Source organism: Monodelphis domestica, chromosome 1 (genome assembly GCF_027887165.1).
Source record: "Monodelphis domestica isolate mMonDom1 chromosome 1, mMonDom1.pri, whole genome shotgun sequence".
NCBI lineage: Eukaryota > Metazoa > Chordata > Mammalia > Didelphimorphia > Didelphidae > Monodelphis > Monodelphis domestica.
Genome location: NC_077227.1, coordinates 213,520,367 through 213,540,507, shown reverse-complemented (window position 1 = coordinate 213,540,507; position 20,141 = coordinate 213,520,367). Strand labels below are relative to the sequence as shown.

General features: G+C 35.3%; 1 protein-coding gene across 16 annotated transcripts in view; it reads right to left on the bottom strand.

Moving 5' to 3' along the window:
• Nucleotides 1-20,141, bottom strand: part of HEATR5A (HEAT repeat containing 5A) — a 186,207-nt gene that overhangs the window by 146,518 nt on the left and 19,548 nt on the right. For 14 of the 16 annotated variants that reach the window (XM_056810409.1, XM_056810414.1, XM_056810416.1 and 11 more), the window contains exons 2-4: nt 5,387-5,619; nt 3,497-3,708; nt 1,686-1,794 (exon numbers count right to left, since the gene is read on the bottom strand). In XM_056810409.1, coding sequence (XP_056666387.1) covers nt 1,686-1,794; nt 3,497-3,708; nt 5,387-5,512 — 447 coding nt within the window. In that variant the 5' untranslated portion in view covers nt 5,513-5,619. Of the gene's footprint in view, nt 1-1,685; nt 1,795-3,496; nt 3,709-5,386; nt 5,620-6,768; nt 6,995-20,141 lie in introns of those variants that run through there. The other 2 variants (XM_056810407.1, XM_056810411.1) reach the window with 2 other exon arrangements.

Below are 20,141 nucleotides of genomic sequence, written 5' to 3'. Positions count from 1 at the left end.
TTCATATATTGGATCTATGAAAAAACTCTTTGGGTGATTATCATAAACCATTAAGGTAAAAAAACAGGAACAGATTGTCTCTCATAGAACTCTATCACATTCTAGAAATACAGTGGAATCTCAGCTGTTTAGCTCATAATCATTAAGACATAGGATTTGGTCATGTGTCATAAATTAAGATTCAGATCAAGTCGGTTCCTGGCCTCTCTACCCCAAACACTCCTTTTCTTAAACAAACAAAGAAACAAAACAACCCTTACTTTCTGTAGTAGTATCAATTATAAGACAGAGGAATAGCAAGGACCAGTAACTTGCCCAGGGTCATACAGCTAGAAAGTATCAAGTGAAATTTGAACCCAGGTCCTCCTAATTCTATACCTGGTACTCTATCTACTGTGCCACCAAGCTGTCCCCAGCACTCATTTTCTTGAACAGCACAGGCAGAGCTTGTGGGATAAGTGATAGGTTAGGCATACCTAAGGGTGCATATATATGTATGGAACATCAATAAAATTAACCAGTAAACCAAAAAGAAAAGTGCTGGCATTCAGACTACAAAGACAAAGATCTAACAGTCCTTGCCCTTGGGTAGTTAAACATTTTATCAGAGGAAAGGTAATTTTTTGAGAGGTGAGAGTCTATGTTTGTTACCTGAGTTGTGATTTGAGGGAGAGATAAAAGAAGAGAAGGAAAGAGGGAGGAAAGGAGAGGGAAAAAGGGAAAGAAAGAGAATATACTCCAAGCATGGAAAGCAGAGCAAAGGCCCACCAGAGAAATGAGAAGTAATGCTGTTTGAAGAGCAAGCCCCATTTGTCAGGAATGAAAGGGAGTATGAAGTTGTGTAATATAGAGCAAGCCTAAAAAGGTTGGTTGGAGCTAGTCGGTGAAGACCTTCAAATGTAAGAGATCCTAGAGGTAAAAAGGAGTCACACAGATACATATATACATCCTTAGATACTACTAATATATACTCATCTACTTCATTATTTCCAGAATGCATAATGCTATCAGTATAGGTCTATCTTTTTCCCATCAATGTAGAAAACAAATTCTCTGTAATTTAGCTGGTGGGCTTTAAGAATTTCTTTAGCTAAAAAATTCATCAACTAAAATGTTAAAATTCTGAACTTAGACCTTGAACAGCAGTAGACTCTCATCAGATTTAAACTTGAAAACATTTCCAGCTTGGTAGCTATTGCTAGAGTTTAAGTTCTAAACTAGACAACCTTTAAGAAGTTGTGAAAGAGGAGGGCAGCTGGGTGGCGGCTCAGTGAATTGAGAGCCAGACCCAGAGATGGGATGTCCTGGGTTAAAATCTGGCCTCAGATACTTCCTAGCTGTGTAACCCTGCACAAGTCACTTAATTCCCATTGCCTAGTCCTTACCATTCTTCTCCATTGGAACCAATACACAGTATTGATTCCAAGATGAAAGGTAAGGTTTAAAAAAAAAAAAGTTGCGAATTATATATGGTTTTTAAAAAAGTGAAAAAAAAAGATGTATATACGTATACCTATTACATGCTCTGGTATTTATGTATATGACACATTCAAATAAAACATTCAAACACATACTTAGCAAGATTTATATAGATTTGTTATGACAAAATTTTATAGTCTTTAAATAGTTGCAAAGCCTTAAAAACATTTTTCTGCTATTCTTCATTCAAACTAATGGCTTCTTACCTCTGCACTCTTCATAGCTTTAAGTATATTCCCCACTGTATCTATAAAGGTGTTGCCCAATAGCCTCCCTAATTTCTTGTACAAAGAGCCCAAACAGACCACAGCAGCACTGAAATAAAATACAAATTACATTAGAGAAATGATTACAAACATAGAAGGAAAAATCTTAGAACAAAAAGGTGATATATCTCTAAGAGAAAAAAAATAGGTTGTAATCCTTGGTAGAAATAAAATGCTTTTCAATTTTGCTATAAAAATCACTTGTTAAACTGTAGCATCTGATACTTCAATAGTACAAACAAAATTCATGTTCAAAGATTAGGATTAAGAACAGTCAAACCCTTAGATATTATTTAATTCATTCTTCTCATTTCACAAATGAAGAAACCTGTGATTTTAAAAGTATCCAACTAATTTTCAATTAATCCAAATTTCAATTCTATGAATTTAAAATCTCTAATATCCTTTTCTTTTTAAACCCTTACTTTCTGTGTTAGAATCAATACTCTGTAATACTGTGTATTGATTCTAAGACAGAAGAGGAGTAAGCTTAAGGCAATGGGGGTTAAGTGACTTGCTCCAGGTCACACAGCTAGGAAGTGTCTGAGATCAGATTTAAACCTAGGGCCTCCCATCTATAGGCCTGGTCCTCAATCCACTGGGCCACACAGCTGCCCCCTCTAAGATCTTTTTCTTGAAGCATCATTATATAGTAGGAAAAGCACTAGAGTAGAAGTCAGGAGACTTCAGTTTTAGTGTTGGCTCTGATATTACCCAACTGTATTCTCTTGGGCTGGTCATAATCTCTCTCGACCTTAGTTTACTCATCTGTAATAGGAGATTGAGATATATTATCTCAATATTATCTTCTAGCTCTAAAAATTATAAAATTTGGCAAAATAATTTTTTAGTATACTTGATTTCTTAGGTGATTAATCAAAATTAGGCTTTCATGTAAAATGAGGGAAGTTGACGAGAACCTCATGTTAATTATTTGTGAAATCTGAGAGTTGTCTGGGAAAAGATTCTATAATAAGCTCCACATTCTCTAATAACTACAACAGCAAACAATTTTTAAAAATTACTATACCTAATTTGCTGAATCATCTTCTTCTTCTTTTTTTTTTAAACCCTTACCTTCCCTCTTGGAGTCAATACTGTGTATTGGCTCCAAGGCAGAAGAGTGGTAAGGGCTAGGCAATGGGGGTCAAGTGACTTGCCCAGGGTCACACAGCTGGGAAATGTCTGAGGCCAGATTTGAACCTAGGACCTCCTGTCTCTAGAGCTAGCTCTCAATCCACCGAGCTAGCTACCCAGCTGCCCCCGCTGAATCTTCTTAATGGGGAGAAAAACAGTATAATGGTGAACTGTTTATTTTCAGAAACTTTTAAAGTAGCAATTTTTCCTCCAATACAATGTAATTTGTTGAAGTCAAGAAAATAACTTAAGAGATGGGAACTACTATTCTAAAATTACTGTCCTTCCAAAATGTGAGCAATTTATTCAAACTTCTCCTTCACTAAGAAATCACCTATGTATTTTAAATGCTATACAGATTCACCAAACCCAGAGTTTACAACATGCCATTCAAGTATATTAAACACAATATATGAAAATAGCTTATTTTCTCAACTTTCCTAATATTCTCAACCTTCAAATAAAGCCTATAAAATCTTTAAGAGACATTTTTTAAAAGGATGTCAATTTGAATTTGCATTGAGTTTTGAATCCATTTTTCAAACAATTTAAGCATGTCACAAAGAATATCACATAATATTCTTCTGTTTTATGTTGTTTAATATTCAACTTACAGTTTTGTGGGAAGATAGCTTGGAGAATCATCTTTGCTACGAATGAGTTCATTACATTTATCAATTGTTTGATAAACGGAGAATGTATCTCCAATACTATAAAGGATAGCTAAGTTCTGAGCAAGAAGTTTTCGGGTAGGTGGCCCTGGAGAGCTGTTTAACAAAGATATGAGTTGCTCAACAATCCTCTTCTGTTTCTCCCTTATGTCAGCCTAGAAATAAAATTAACAAAAAAACAATTAAAAAGTAATATGAGTCTATAAATGTCTCATATTTTTAAATTCAATATCTTAAACTCATTATTTTTATAAATTTAAATATGCAATAAATATGCATCTTTTGCTCATGAAGCAAAATAACTTTGCTATGCTTATACCCTAATAAAGTGATGGCAAACCTTTTAGAGGGGCGGGTGATGTGAGAAATGTCCTCAGGGGAGGGGGAGGGAAGCAGCCTGGTCCTTCAGCTTTCTGGCTTTCTAGTTAGTAATGAACTCTGATGAACTCTGTGCTGGGTGATGTTGTGTGGACCCACAGAGAGGGCTCTGGCATACATGCCACAGGCTTACCACCATGGTCCTAAGAGATTCTTCCTCCCATCATTCTTTGTGACTTGATAATATTGTGGCTAAGGCTTTCATTTTTGCCAAACAAGTTATTTTGAAGTTGGAAATTAAATACATTCTTAATAGAGTAATTTATCTACTACAAAGTCTATGCCTATTTTTTTCTTCCTTTGTTTACACTTGTATTATTATTATTAAGGCAACTAAGGAAACAAGATAAGGCCCAAAGTCACACTGTTAGGATGCATCTGAGATTAGATTTGAATTTAGATCTTCTTGACTCCAGCCCCAGAGCTCTATTTCACTGTGCCACCAAGCTGCCTCTAGTAAAAGAAACTACTATGTTAAATTTGAAATCTACACCCAAAATACCAAAGTTGTATGTAATGAGATTTATGGTTTCAAATGCAGTCTTTTAAAACACTCTCCTTTTATAGGTAAATGTTTGTGTTTGTTGATTTTTGTCAGGTTCATAATAATAAACAGGAAAAAATCCTATTGATCAATATGATTAGTAAACACTAACATAAAAATATCAATAAAAGTCTTGCAAATAGAATATAGAGGTATATCTAAAAAGATTTCTATTGGGACTAGATTGGGTTTGTGAATAGAATGAAAAAGATGGGTTTAATATTAGGAAAAGCAATATAATAAATCCAACTGATGAGAAAAATGATATACAATAATATTAGATGCAGAAAAAACCTTTGATAAAACATAAAACTCTTGTTTAAATGTTTAAAATATTTTACAATATGTAAAAAGAGAGATTTTTTCATATGATCAAAAATCTTACATACAAAAAAAAAAGAAATACCAGAAGTATTCCTATTGAAATGTTCTGCAGTAGGCACTTATCAAAGTATCTTTGAACTAAGACTTTGGGTATACCTTGTAAAGTAGGAGAGGACAGTCAAAAATCTTTAATTTTTTAAACACAATTTTAAATTCTGGTTTATTTCTTTACATCTTTTTATGTGACAAACTATCTACTAATTACAATATAAAATAAATTTCTTTTTATGAGAGAAATATAAGACTACTTCATCACAGAGTTATAAGAGTTTATCTTTTTAGAAATATTTTAAGATATATTCAGAACTGTAACCACTTCAGTGAAATATGTAGTTGGCTGACACCCTGACACAAATAGAAAGGCCTTCCTTTTCTGGCCACCACACTACATACCTATATAATTAATACAAAAATTCTAAAAAGTGGCATACATTGTGCATTTATAAGACCATGAGCAACAGTAAGAAAATCAAGAAAAGGCTAGCTGGAAATTTTTAAAAAGTAATGATTTTCTTAAATTTACATACCCTGCTGGTTGCTAGTAAAACTTTCTCTAAAAATTTCAACCACTCAAAAACAAACTCTGCCTTCTGAACTTCTCCAAGTTGATTATATGCTTCTTCATTCAGCAATAAGCTGTGAGCCAGTTCCATTCCTTGCAAATAATCTTCTTTCTTTTTAAACCACAATTGAAAACTTACAGAGTGACAGCTAGGATTCTTCTCATTAAAATTCAGTTAGTAGACTTAAATACAAGTATCTGCAATAAAACAAAATATTTTTTTAAATGGAGAAGAAAGCATAATTTAGGGTTTTATGAAAACATTTTAAAGCAAGCAGAAGCACAGTTTAATATATACTACTTTTAAAATGGATACTCAAATTTGCAAAATTACAACTACTTTAATATGATTTTTAATAATTGATCAACCAATAAATAAGCATTTATTAAGTACCTACTATGTACCAGATATTGTACTAACTGCTGAGGATACAAAAAGAGTACAAATAACAGTCTTTGGCTTCAGGGAGCTCATAATATAATGGGAGGAAACAATAAACAAATATATACATATAAGCTCTACATAGGGAAAACAGAAAAAAACTAAGGAGGTACTAGAATTAAATGGGGTTGGAAAAGGTTTCTTGGAGAAGATGGGATATAATTAGCACATAAAAGAAGCAAGGGAACCCAATAGGTGAAGATAAGGATGGTGAACCTAATTTTGAAATATATAGAAAATAACAATAATAATAATTTACTTTTGTAGTTTTTTAGGTTTACAAAGCACTTCTTATGACAACCTTATTTCCTTTTCATTGATTAGAAAACAGACAGAAGTTGAGAGATAAGATACAAATGATATTGTCACTGATATATATCTGATATATATCAAAATCCTAATTAGAACCCAGATCATCTGATGTCAACTCTTGTATTCATTCCACTACTCTATGATGCCTTAGAGAGACATTATCAATATAATGTATATTGGGCACCATAATGAACCAGCCATTACACCTTTAAACTAATGTTGACAACATTTGTCCTAAATGTTAATGTCGGTATGAGAGAAATCAGTTAACTAATATTTCCATACATTTTGGGTGGTTCTAGAAAGATTACAGAAATTTAGTTGATAAATCTATTCTTTAAAAAAAAAATACCCTATTGTTACTGTTTGCTAGTAAAAGATTAGTCTCATATTCCAGTAAAACATTTTTCAAAAGTTCTCCTTTCTTAAGTTATTTGAAAGAATGAAAACCAGAGAAGTAGATAAGTATATGAAAGAAAAAATCTACATTTATATTCAAAATTCATGGCTATGTGTGAAAATTAATTTAGCTATCTCTGAGAAAATATTAAAAGCTATAAGGACAAGTCAAAATTGGGTCAAAAGCAAGTTACCCTTCTTAGTAGTCATCAGACATGCTGAAGAGATGTTTTCCCCCTCTGCAACAGTAAGACTGTGGTGTAAAATGATCTATCAAGTAGCAAAACAGGTAATACAATGCAATGATAAATAATTTAGTACAAAGTTTGACATCATAGGCATGACAGAAAATTATCTTCAATACTAAAAATATATTTTGCATATAACCAGTTCCCAAAGGAGTAATTAAATATTAATCTTTGATACATCATATAAAGTATAAAATGTGCTAAGAATTTGTATAATCCTACATATGTGCTATAAATGTTTTATTTTTAAATATTTCAAAGTATTTCATTTTCTTCCAAGTACATGTAAACATTTTTTAACATTCATGAAAAAAAACACCTTTACCTTCTGTCTTAGAATTGATGCTGATTCATATCTGTATCTTGGAATTAGAACTGATTAAGTATCAGTTTCAAGGTCAAAGAGCAACAAAGGCTAGGAAATAGGGTTTAAGTGACTTGCCCAGGGTCACACAGGTAGGAAGTGTGTGAGGCCAAATTTGAAACCAGGACCTCCAATTCCAGGCCCAGCTCTCTATTTACTGAGCAACTTAGTTGTCCCTAAAATTCATTAAAATTTTTTTGAGTTCCCAATTCTTAGCTCCCTTCCTTTTCTGCCTCCCATTCAGAAAGCAAGCACTATCAATGTTTTCTTAAAATGCCATATGTTACAAATGAAGATGTACCTACTCTTAGAAATCACTTCTTAATTTAAATTTTATTTCTGAATGGATATATATAAAATATATATGTAAATAGGCAAAGAGCATCAAGACCACCAATTTTATTTGTTACCATAACCCTAACTTGTACACAAACATTCATGAGGCATATCTAGTGGAATAGCTTTACCTTTCCTACTTGGGAGTAAAAGTTCTGACTTTTGCTGTTTAGTTATGCATATCTCTGCCTAGAATCCTTATCATTCTAATCTAACACATAACTTCTGTTCCTCATAAATGGCTCTGTAAAAACGTGCAATAAAAACCTCAGCTTTTGCCTGTTTCAAAAGCTCCAAGATACAAATCTCTGTTATTTGGTAAAAGTTAATATACTGAAATGCCCAATAAATACAGATATTACCTATTGTTTTAAGAGTTGTGATGGGATTAGAGAAACATTTCTTTTTTTCTGTTATTTGTTAACAGATATTTTTTTATGCAACACAAACTTGATATAAAATCTAAACAAACCCACTTAAAAAGTACACTTCCTCAAATGTTTATCAACTGTTAAGAGAAAAGAGGCATGTACACTTTTACATAAGACAATACAGTACTAACACAGATGACATTTGTGTTGCCTCCTTATATTTACTTTGTTTACACTGTTACAGCCATTTTGTGCTTTGATTTTATTTTGAATCCTTTCCTCCAAGTCTTTTCTAGTAGTTTTAATTTCTTAGGTTTTTTGATTAATACATATATTGTGTATATTTATAAGTTTTGATTCCACTGATTTGCTTTTCTGCTTCTAATCTAGTACCACCTATAGGATAACTCTGGGGTCTTTTTGTTTTAATCCATACCTCAGAATTGATACTAAGTATTGATTCTAAGATAGAAGAGTGGAAAGGGCTAGGCAATTGGGGTTAAATGACTTGGTCACACAGCTAAGACGTCTGAGGCCACATTTGAACACAGATCCTCCTAATTCCAGGTCTGTGCTCTATCCACTGAACCACCTCAGCAAGCCTGCAATCTTGAAGGCTATGCCACCAGAGTACAATCTATGGTAGTTTCTACCATGCCAGAAATACTTTAAGTTATGGCACCTGTTAGAAACCAAGTCTAATTTCTGAGAATTAACCTAGCTAACCTCAAAAAGAAATATTTATTACCAGCAGACTAGTTATTTGATGAAGAATTTTTTTTGACCATGGCATACAATAAAACAAAGCCTGTGTGAATGCCTTCTGCTTTTGCAATAACAGTAGCAAAGTGGTAGGAAGGGAAGCAAAAGATGCTATGAAGCATAGTTTTCAGAATGTCTAAATCCTTCAATTGGATTACTAGTACTCTAATGTGAGATCTTTGCCCAATGACTAATAAGTGGGCATACTGCTAAAGGTGATAACCATGTAAGTCTTGACATTCTTCCATAAATGAAACTGGAAGAAGAAAGTTGTAGCCAAATAGGAGTATAGTTCACAAATAGAGTTGGCAGTGTGGGTTGTATTATACTATATGCCCAAAAGCTATAAGAAATTTTATTTGATGGGGAATATGGATACTGTGTATTGCAGTACTACTCATAAGCATTTATCTTTTTAAAAAGTCTGCATGACAATATGATGATCTTTTCATGCTGATGATTGCAGCTTATTAACAGTAGAAAAGGTACTAAAGGTGGGAAAAGGAGTCAGACTGGACTGGATATATATATATATATATATATATATAAATATAAATATAAAGAAGAGTGATTATGCTGGAGGTAATATAATTACAAGAGTATTAAGGTATTATAAGGTATCTGAAGGAAAAGAAGATAATAATGGCATGAAAAGAAATATCAGCATTAAAAGTGACAGTATGGAAAAAATCTTGGACCTTCTTAATGCCAGAAAGCATGAACTCAGAGAATATTACTACCCTTTATATGCCTGTTTTCCCAACTACATAAAATTTTTATAAGAATATCTATATGCCACAGTAAGAATTTGTGAGCTGTCACTAGATATATTATTTATTTGCTATAAGAGGCATTTGATTTAACAGAGTAAAATGATGTCTTGAAAGGCTTGCTACTGATCATTAATATCAATAGATTGTAGGGTATATTCACCAAAAGTATTTGTCAATTTCATGGAGAAAGATACAACAGAAAGTCCAGTGAGGGGGAGGGGGAGTCAAGATGGTGGCATAGAGGCAGCAAAAGTTCAGACTTCTGAAAACCCTTCCATACCAATTAAAAATAAAATGTTCCTAGGGGACTGAAAACCAAATCTAACAACAGGACAGAGCTAAGGAACCCTCTGATGGATGCAATTTAAAAGGTACGCCCCCCAAAAGCCTGAATTTGAGAACACTCAGGTTTATGGGGAAGAAAGAAGGAAGGTCCCAGAACCCCTCCCCCACCTACAGTACTGAGCCTCCAGCACTGGCTGGAATATCTGGGTGGGCAAAGAGTCTAGTCTAGAGGGAGAACCTTGCGGGAAAAACTGTGCCAGGCTCAGGGCTTTGAACACAGGTGGCGGGGAGGCAGCTGGAGGAGAATCTCAAAGGCGGCAGCCCAATCATACCTGAGACACTCCATATTTCCACCAACCCCTTCCTGAGGTTTTGGCCTCAGGGCACATCTAGCTCTGCAAGTTCAACTCCACTGGGCTTAATCCAAGCATTCAGAGGGCAGGGAAGCACAAGCTCCAATACCCCTCCCCCACAGACTGATATGATAGCCTTGCTAAGCTCCAAGGGTGAAGGTTGACAGAAAAGCCCAAACCCACAGACCCAGCAAATAATGAGAGGACCAAGACTACAGCCAACTATAGGGGGAAAAGAAGGGGAAAACATGAGCAAACAAGAGAAAAAGAAAAATGAAATTATAATCAACAGCTTCTATCTAGGCAACGAACAAAGGGCAAATGTAACAGAGGAGGATCAAGGAATACCAAGCAAAAACACAGAAACTCCAGTGAATTGGACACAGACTTTGGAAGAACTCAAAATACAATTCAAAACACAATTAAGAGAGGCTGAAGACAATTGGGAAAAGAACTTAAAAAGCAAGATAAGTCATCTGGAAACAGAGGTACTTGAACTAAAATGAGAAAATAGTGTCTTGAAAGCCAAAATTAATCAGCTGGAAAATGAGGCAAAGGAGATGAAAGATGAGGCAGAGAAAATGAAAGATGAGGCAAAGAAGATGAAATATGACCTCCAAACAAAATCAGACCAGAAGGAGAAGGATGACCAAAAAGCCAGGGATGAAATTCAGTCTTTAAAAACCAGAATACAAGAATTAGAAGCAAGCAACTTCACAAGGCAGAAAGAAACTGTAAAACAAAATCAAAAGATTGAAAAAATTGAGGAAAAATATGAAACACCGCATTCACAAAATAGAAGATTTAGAAAATCGGTCCAGGAGAGACAACTTCAGAATTATTGGTCTACCAGAAGACCATGACAAAAGAAAAAGCCTGGACATCATCCTACAGGAAATTATCCATGAAAACTGCCCCAACATTCTAAAGAAAAAGAGGTAAAAGTGGAGATTAAAAGAATCCACACATCACCTCCAACTGACAACACCCAGGAATGTAATAGCCAAATTCAAGAACTACCAGACCAAGGAAAAAATATTACAAACTGCTAAGAAGAAGTCATTCAGATATCATGGAACTACAGTGAGGATAAAACAGAATCTGGCTGCATCTACACTGAGGGACCAAAAGGTATAGAATATGATATTCCAGAAAGCAAGGGAACTAGGTCTACAACCAAGAATCAACTACCCAGCAAAACTGACTATATTCTTACAAGGGAAAGTATGGTCATTTAAGAAAATAGAAGAATTCCAAGCCTTCGTAAAGATCAGACCTAACCGGAAAATTTGATGCCCAAACATAGAACTCAAGAGAATCATCAAAAGGTAATTAAGAAAGGGGGAAAAAACAAAAACAAAAAAAACTTTTTTTAAGGGACCCAATAAGTTAAAATGATATGTATCCCTACAAGAAAAGAGGATATTGGTCATTCTTAAAAATTGTTATCACCTGGGTAGCTAGAAGCATTATACTTGGAGGAAACAGTGACAAATTGTATAGCATGAAAGGCCAAGACATAAATATGTATATAAATATATGTATGCATAAATATATAAGTGTATAGACATACACATACACACACACATACATATATATATATTAGATATATATATATATATATACAACTGGAGTTTTAAAAAAGAGGTTAAACCTAAGAGAAATGGAAAAAGAAACAAAATGGGATATATTTACATGTCACAAAGAAGTATATGGTGGGAGGGGGGGAGAACATCAATACACTGGAAAGGTAAAGAGGTTGGAGATAAGAAATACTCAATTTTTACATGCATTGAAACTGACTTGAAGAGGGAAGAACAATCAAATACATTGGGGCAGAGAATTGATTTGAAACCTATAAGGAAGTAGAAGGGTAACATAAGGACTGGTGGGGAGGGAAGCAATACAAGGGAGGGTGAGAGAGGGTAGTTTAAAAAGACTGTAAAAAATAAGAGGGGAATAAGAAAGGAGGGGGGCAGAAAGGGAAGCAAAATAAGGGTGAGAATTAGGGGGACTGACTAAAAACAGAACACTGGTGTAGAAGAAAATAGTAAAAGAAGAAAGGGCAGGACTAGGAGTGGAAATCAAAAGGCTGAGAAATACACAGCTGGTAATCATAACTCTGAATGTGAATGGAATAAACTCACCCATAAAATGCAACCGAATAGAGTGGACTAGAAACTAAAATCCTACAATATGCTGTCTACGAGAAACACACATGAGGAAGGTAGACACATATAGGGTAAAAGTAAGTGGATGGAGTAAAATCTATTCGGCATCAACTGAGAAAGAGAAGGCAGGAGTCACAATCATCATATCTGACAAAGCCAAAGTAGAAATAGATCTAGTCAAAAGAGACAGGGAAGGTAATTCACATGAAAAAGTGTTCTAAATCTCTTATAATCAAAGATGCAAATCAAAACAACTCTGAGGTATCACCTCACACCTAGCAGATTGGCTAACATGACAGCAAAGGAAAGTAATGAATGCTGGACAGGATGTGGTAAAGTTGGGACATTAAAGCACTGCTGGTATAGTTGTGAAATGATCCAAACATTCTGGAGGGCTATTTGGAACTATGCCCAAGGGGCGATAAAAGACTGTTGAAATATATCTCCTTTGCAATACCCCACATTATTCTTCTTGCTTACTTCTAAAATTCCAGTAAAGTCACTATCTTATTTAAAAAAAAGTCCTTGTCATTTTTGGAAGGACCTGATTATCAGAAAATTCTGTACTATATTGAGATAAAATTTTATTTTCCAGTAATTTCTGCCCTTTGGTCCTATTTCTGATATGGGGAGTGACAAAGAATAAATCTAAGCACTCTTAATACATGATGGTCCTTTAAGGATTTAGGACATTAAAAGACATTAAAAATGTGTGTAGGATAATATAACAGCTGGAAGGGAATCTGAGAAACAGCTACCTCAATCTCCTCATTTTTAAATGTGAATATTGAGGTACAGAGAGATGAAGTCATTTGCTCAAGGTCACAGAGCAGGTTATGTTTCGCATGGCATCTTAAGATTCAAGTAATTTTCTAAAATACCACGCTACCTCTCAGACATTACCTCTCCTTTTTCAGGATGAATCTACCCAATCCCTTCAAATATTTTTTATCTAACAATATTTCAAAGAGAACACTGCATTTTCTATCTCCTGCTGAGATTGTTCCCTGAAGGAAGAAACTGCTAGAGCCCAGAGGAGCAACTTCCATCTGTGTCAATACAAGGCAACTTCTACCTCCTGCTGCCAGACCCATCCTCCAACCTGGCTGTGAATTAAGTCCCATCCAAAAAGGAGCAATCTCTTGACATGCTTATTCCTTGAGAGGAATGGCAGAAGACAGTCAGTGGAAAATGGGCCTTCTATCTCCTGTTCCAGTTTCCTGCCTAATCCTGCGCCTTCAGAATGTAGAGGAAACCATGAAATGAAGCCTCCCATCTGATCATCTGCCTTCCATCTAGGGCTCCACTTGTGTCCAGTCCAACCTCCATAGTCCTCTGACAAGAAGTAGCACCTTCCACTCAATGATGAATATTCTCATGCCTGGTAAAACCTCATTCATTTCAGAGATCCTCACCCAAATTCCATTCCCTATCCCTTACTCTCATTGTTCTCAACAGAATTAAATTCTAAGCAAACACCACTTTTCTATTTCACTGTGCCCTCTGGAATGCCTATTCCATAAGCAGAAAACTTATTTTAATCCAAAATATTTTCCTTTCCCACTCCTTCCATCTTCTAGCTATCAAAATCTGGTCATCTTTTTGCTGGCTACTCTTTCCAGTTGATTGTCCCTTTCCTCATTCTTCTAGGTTCAATGGACAAGCCAGTGGAGTTGGAATGATTCTTTTCCAATGCTACTTCCATTAAAATCCTCCTTTAAGATTCTTACAAATGATATCTAAAACCCAATTAAAATGCTAGTAGCTGTTGTCTACAGACTGTCAAGTAATTTCCCCCTCCTTCTTCAATGAATATTGTTATTTCTCTTCCCCAATTCATGCCCTCATATTTAGGAGCTTCAACATACACACTGAAAATCCCTCAAACATACTAACCACTCAGTTCCTTAACCTCTTCACTTCCCATACCTCCTACTCCAGTCCATTTTAGTCACACACAAAGATGGTCAAACTCAAATCCTATCATCACAAATGCATCACTACCATTTGGTAAGGAATTCTAAAAATTCTCTAATTTGACCATGATCTATTGGCTTTCTACCTTTCCCCTTTGCATTCCCTTATCAAACCTTGTTCTTCATCCATGCCATATTCTCAAACTCTCAACCCTCTCTCAACCAAACTCAAACTTCTCAACCTCTTATACTTCAAACTCTCAACCTCTCAATTGTCTCCCAGGACATCATCACCCTTACACTAGCTACTCTCTCTTCTATTCCTCAACTTAACTCTTCGGTGAACTAGTTAAACTCTACACTGTTCTCTCTTGAGTTCCTGGCCTGATCATATTTTTATTATGCCTCAGCCTAGGATCACTACCACTATATATCACTTTCATTCCTACATCTGCGCAACTTGAACAAAAGTGGAAGAAGCTACACAACTGTTCTAATTAGATCCAATACACATTTATCTTATACATCCTCAACGGGGCCCTTAGTACTGGTAGGCAATCCTGTTATACTTGTCTTATTAACTTTCTATCCTCCTTTCCAAAGCAGCTTTTCCAATATATTTTCTTCCCTTCTCAAACCTCCTATGGCTTCCCCTTCTCTCATTCTCTCAAGCTGAGAACTTTGCCTCATCAAAATGTTGACTCACAACAGACTCATTTTCAAATAAAATACCTAAGTTCTTTTCATATGAATTGCTTGATTTTTTTTCACATTTATTCCTTTTAAAATCCATTTTTCTAGATTTGGACCTATCAAGATCTTTGAAAATTCTGAGTCTGGGGGCAGCTGGGTAGCTTAGTGGATTGAGAGTCAGGCCTAGAGATGGGAGGTCCTAGGTTCAAATCTGGCCTCAGACACTTCCCAGCTGTATGACCCTGGGCAAGTCACTTGACCCCCATTGCCTAGCCCTTACCACTCTCTCTTCTGCCTTGGAACCAATACACAGTATTGATTCTAAGATGGAAGGTAAGGGTTAAAATAATTAAATAAATGAAAATCCTGAGTCTATTATCTAATATTAGTTATTTCTCTGAGTTTTGTGTTGGGCAGAAATTTTCTAAACATGCTCTCTATGTCTTCACTCAAGACATTAAGAGTATATATTGTACAGACTTAACAAGAGTCTTTGGTGTGCTACTAAAGACTTTCCTTCCATATTTATATCAATCCATTAATCAATGCTCTTTGAGTATTTTCAACCACATATAAATTCATGTAATTGAGTAGTCATCCAATTCACATTTATCTTACCAACAAGGGAAACATAAAAGATTTCCACTCTACATGGTCCCCAGGTTCACATATAAATATGCTTTGGGTATTGGGCTAGAAATCTAACCAGCATTTGTAAAATTGTTTCTAGGTGGGTAAATGTGTTCCAAGTTTCAGACAATTATCTTACAAAAGAACTCAGGAACATAACCTATTCACAAGCCACAAACTGCCTGTTCTTATTTCAATAATGCTGCTATGACTTAAAACATTTTTGATACTGATTTCAAAGGCTGCATCACATTCTGTTGAAAATCCCCAAAAGAGGCAAATCTTTCTCCTTTGATTTTAACTCTGATATTCAAAAAAGAATATGGAGTCAAGTATACTGATTAATGTAAATTATTAAGGCTAATCAGATCAATTTTTGATTAAGAATATTTTGCAAAAAGTACACTGTTGGAGAGTCATGTTGTTCACTAGATAAGAGTGCTAGGCTTGGCGCTGGAAGGTCTTCAGTTTAAATCTGGCCTCAGATACTTCACAGCTGTATGACCCTGGGCAAGTCACTTAACCCCAACTGCCTAGACCTTCCTGCTTTTCTGCCTTGGAACCAATTCTAAGATTCTAAGACAAGAGGTAAGGGTTTCTTTAAAAATGCATTGTGAACTGAGAAATTGCTTTTAGTTTAAAAAACCAATTACCCTACAATAATTAACTTCCCCTCTCCCCATTTTTTCAATAAATCTCCTATATGTCTATGTAACAAATTTGATTGACTTTGTGAGAGAAAAAAAAAGTCTGTCCAAACAAAAATATTGATGTCTAAGTAAAGACTCAACATTATTGATTTTGGCATGCTTATTTTCCTTGGTGTTCGGAATGCTAGTATTTTCTATGCAAACTTTGAGGCTTTGATTCTGGATCACATTGGAGATAAAATGGCATGTTTTATCACTGATACTATTTTTCCTTTTTTTTCTGTTAAAAATCCTTATCTTCTGTCTTATAGTAGATTCTATGTATGGGTTCCAAGGCAGAAGGGTAAAGGCTAGGCAACTGGGATTGAGTGGCTTGCCCAGGGGCATACTTCTAGGAAATGTCAAACCCTGGATCTCCTGTCTCCAGGCCTGGCTCTCTATCCACTGAGCCACCTCTACTTGCCTTCATTATTTTTCTTTAAAAGATAGTTAAGACCTCAGACACTTTCTAGCTATATGACCCTGGGCAAGTCACTTCATCCCCACTGCATAGTCTTTCTCCTATTCTTCTGCCTTGGAATGAATACTTGGTATTGATTTTAAAGACAGAAGGTTAAGAGTTTTAAAATAATAATAATTTCATCTAGTTTCCCATTGCTACAGTGGAAATAATAATGAATTTGTAGCCAGATGTTCAAATCCTGCTTTATTCGCTTAATATCTATGTGACTTTGGACAAGTCACTTAACCTCTCTGGACTTTAGTTTTGTCATTTGTAAAATGAGAAATATTTGACATGATGGCCCTTAAGATCCCGTCCAGATCTAAATCTATGATGGTATCAAATGCCATGAGTTTTTTCTAAACATTTCAATGTTCAAGTTGTAAACCTTAAAATTTCTTAGACTTATGGATGTTGGAAATTTCCCCATTGGGAAATTTCATACTTGAAAAAATTTACTACTGATAGTAAGAACTCTATTGGAATATGAAACTCCTTGGCATGGGAGGATCCTTCTCCTCCCTACTTAAGACTACTTTAGGACAGAAACCCTTTGCTAAGCAATGGAAAGGGCTTTGACCTATGCTTAAGCATAGAACAGGAAGTTCTTTGAGTCATGATTGATTTTAGAATTGATACAATAGAGATACTTGGAATGACAGAACCAGGTCTTGGAAACTACAATCTCCACCCTACTCAGAGTAACAGGATTTAGGAAGGGCTGCAGCAAAGATCAAGATTTAATTATTTGAGAATATGACCTTCAACAGACATGTGCAAAGGGGGCAGACCTCTGGGCGGTCCTGGGTTAAGCTAGAGCCACCATTGGCAGAGGGGAGAGATTGACAGTGATTGGTAGATGGGAGAACTGAGGGGAGGGAACTTAGATTTTTGGCTTAAAGATAGCGGGGTCTGGGAGGGTTGATGCTCTGAAGGAGGTCTGAGAGGAGAGAGCTCCTGGAGGGAGAGCTCCTGGAGAGGTCTTGAAGGAGGCTGTGGAAGGAGAACTCAGGAGGAGTCAGGAGGAGGATTCTCTGAAAACATTTCTTGAAAGGAGGCTCTCTTGAAGGTGGAGCCTGAGGTTGGCATGAGAAGCCTTACCTAGAGAGATCTTGGGTGAGTGATAAAACCAACTGACTGATTTATCTCTTAGGACTGAGGTCTAGGCCTTATTGGCTTGAGGCCCTTCATTCTTATTCCTTTCTTACTTTCTCTCTTTTTCTATTGATTAATCAGTGTATTATAAATTAAATTTCTCTATAAAACCCAGTTGGCTTGGGCATATTCATAAATTGGGAATATATTCCCTGGTGACCATCTTATATTTATATAAAACCAAGACACAGTAGAAAACATATTTCAGTGGTCATAATTGTTATATATTTCCCTTGCTCCCAAACATTTTAATTATCACATTTTATGGCTCCCACTCTCTTATCTACAACTATTTAACGCTCAAAACTATTTTAAATCTAACAAAGTGTTAAATCTCTGTTTATCTGCATTTAACTGATCAAGATCCCACTGCTAGGCACATTCCCCAAGATGAAATTAAAGACAAAAAGTCAAACACATACCAAAATATTTATAGCAGTACTTTTTGTGGTTTCTGGAAACAAAATACTGTAGATGTCAAAATGAATGGACAATGACTAAATAAGCTGAAGAAGATGAATGGAATATTACTGAATCATAAGATATGATGAATACAGAAGCATGGTGAGGCATATAAATGAATGCCACATGAAGTAAAACCAGGAAAGCAATATATAAATTTAGTAAAACAAATAGAAACAACCAAAAGAAATACTTAATACAGTATAATTATAATTGTTAAAAGTTTGGCCCTGAAGAAATGCATTGCCTTTTTTTTTTGCAGGAATGAGAGACTATTGTAGGTAGGATAATGCATATACTGTTGGACTAGCTGATATGTTGAGTTAGTTTTACTAAGATGCTGCTTCCTGCCCCTCCCTTTTCCAATTCTTTGCCATAAAGGATGATTCTCTATGTAAGGAAGGGGCAAGATAGATTTGAAAAAGAAGGCAATACACATACAAAAAAAAAAAACAAGAAAAAATTTAACCCTGCTTCAATCATACTCACAGATGTGTATTTACCTGATAAAACAATATTTCTGACCATTTCAATATTTTTTACTGGTCCAACAATGACATATTGGCCATTTTAAGGATTATCATTAGCATCTTCGCAATTTTCTTTAAACCATTTCTGCGAAGTACTTTTTATATGAGTTGTTAAAAAGCTGTTAATGAGCTGTCCAAAAATCAGGTTAAAGTATAGGCTCAGGCTGGTTCCACAGAACAATGTTGAAGGACTGGCAATCCCCCCACCCCCCAACCCTTACCTTCTGTCTTAATATCAATTGTTAGACAGAGGAGTAGCAAGGGCTAAGCAACTAAGGTTAAGTGACTTGCCCAGGGTCACACAGCTAAGACATGAATGAAGCCAAATTTGAACCCAGGACCTCCCAACTCCAGGCTAAGTGTTTATCCACAGTGCTACCTAATTGCCCCCGATGGTGGCATTTTATAAGTTGCTAACAGAATACACTGAGTGAAAGTAGAAGGCTTGGTTACTTAGAAAGGAATTCAAAGCTGATTAGGCATTTAAAATGAGAATCTGAAAGAACTGTATGACCTCTATACTATCCTCAAAGAGTGATTCCTAGAGGTATATGCTATATTCTAAGTGTGCTACAGTGCCATAAAATACTTCTACAATTGCAAAGTACTTGTAGCTGGTCCTAGAAAAGATTGGAGTAAAATGAAACTACAAAACACACTAAAATTCTGCATGAAAATTCAAACTAAAAAATACATACTTACCATGTGCAAGGCAGAGAGAGAAAGCTTAGATGATAGAGCGCTTATCTTAAGAGTTCAGAAAGACTTTAAGACTACCTATAGAATATACTAGTCATATGGCTCTGAACAAGTCATTTAACTTTTCGGTGTTCTAGGCAACCCTCAAAGATTATAAGGAATCTGCATTGGTAAGGGAAGATCCTGCCTGTGAGAACCCTACACAAATGAAAAATTGGGTCTAGTCTAAAAAAGAAAAACATGCAAGGAAGTTTTTCAGTCTCCTCAGCTCTGATGACTTTTCTTTTAATTCCCTCTTAGTTATCTTTTTCTACCTTAGTCCTTAATGTTTCAAAAAACTATATTATCTTTAAGATGCTAAACTTTGATTCAAAATTCTACTTTGATCAAAATGTCCTATTTCCTACCTTTCTAATTTTCATTTAATCTACTTTTCACCTTCACTATAATGTAAAATCTTTCAGCTTTACTCCCAGATCATCTTCCCAAATCAATATTGACTTGTAACTTACATTTTTATTCTTAAACTCAACCCAGTCTACATTTTAATACTCTGCAAGTCACTATCCTAAAATCTATTTTTTCCTCCCTTCTTCCTCTACCAGCTTTTTCTCAACCATGATTTCAATTTAATTCAACAAGCATTTATTTAGCACATACTATGTGA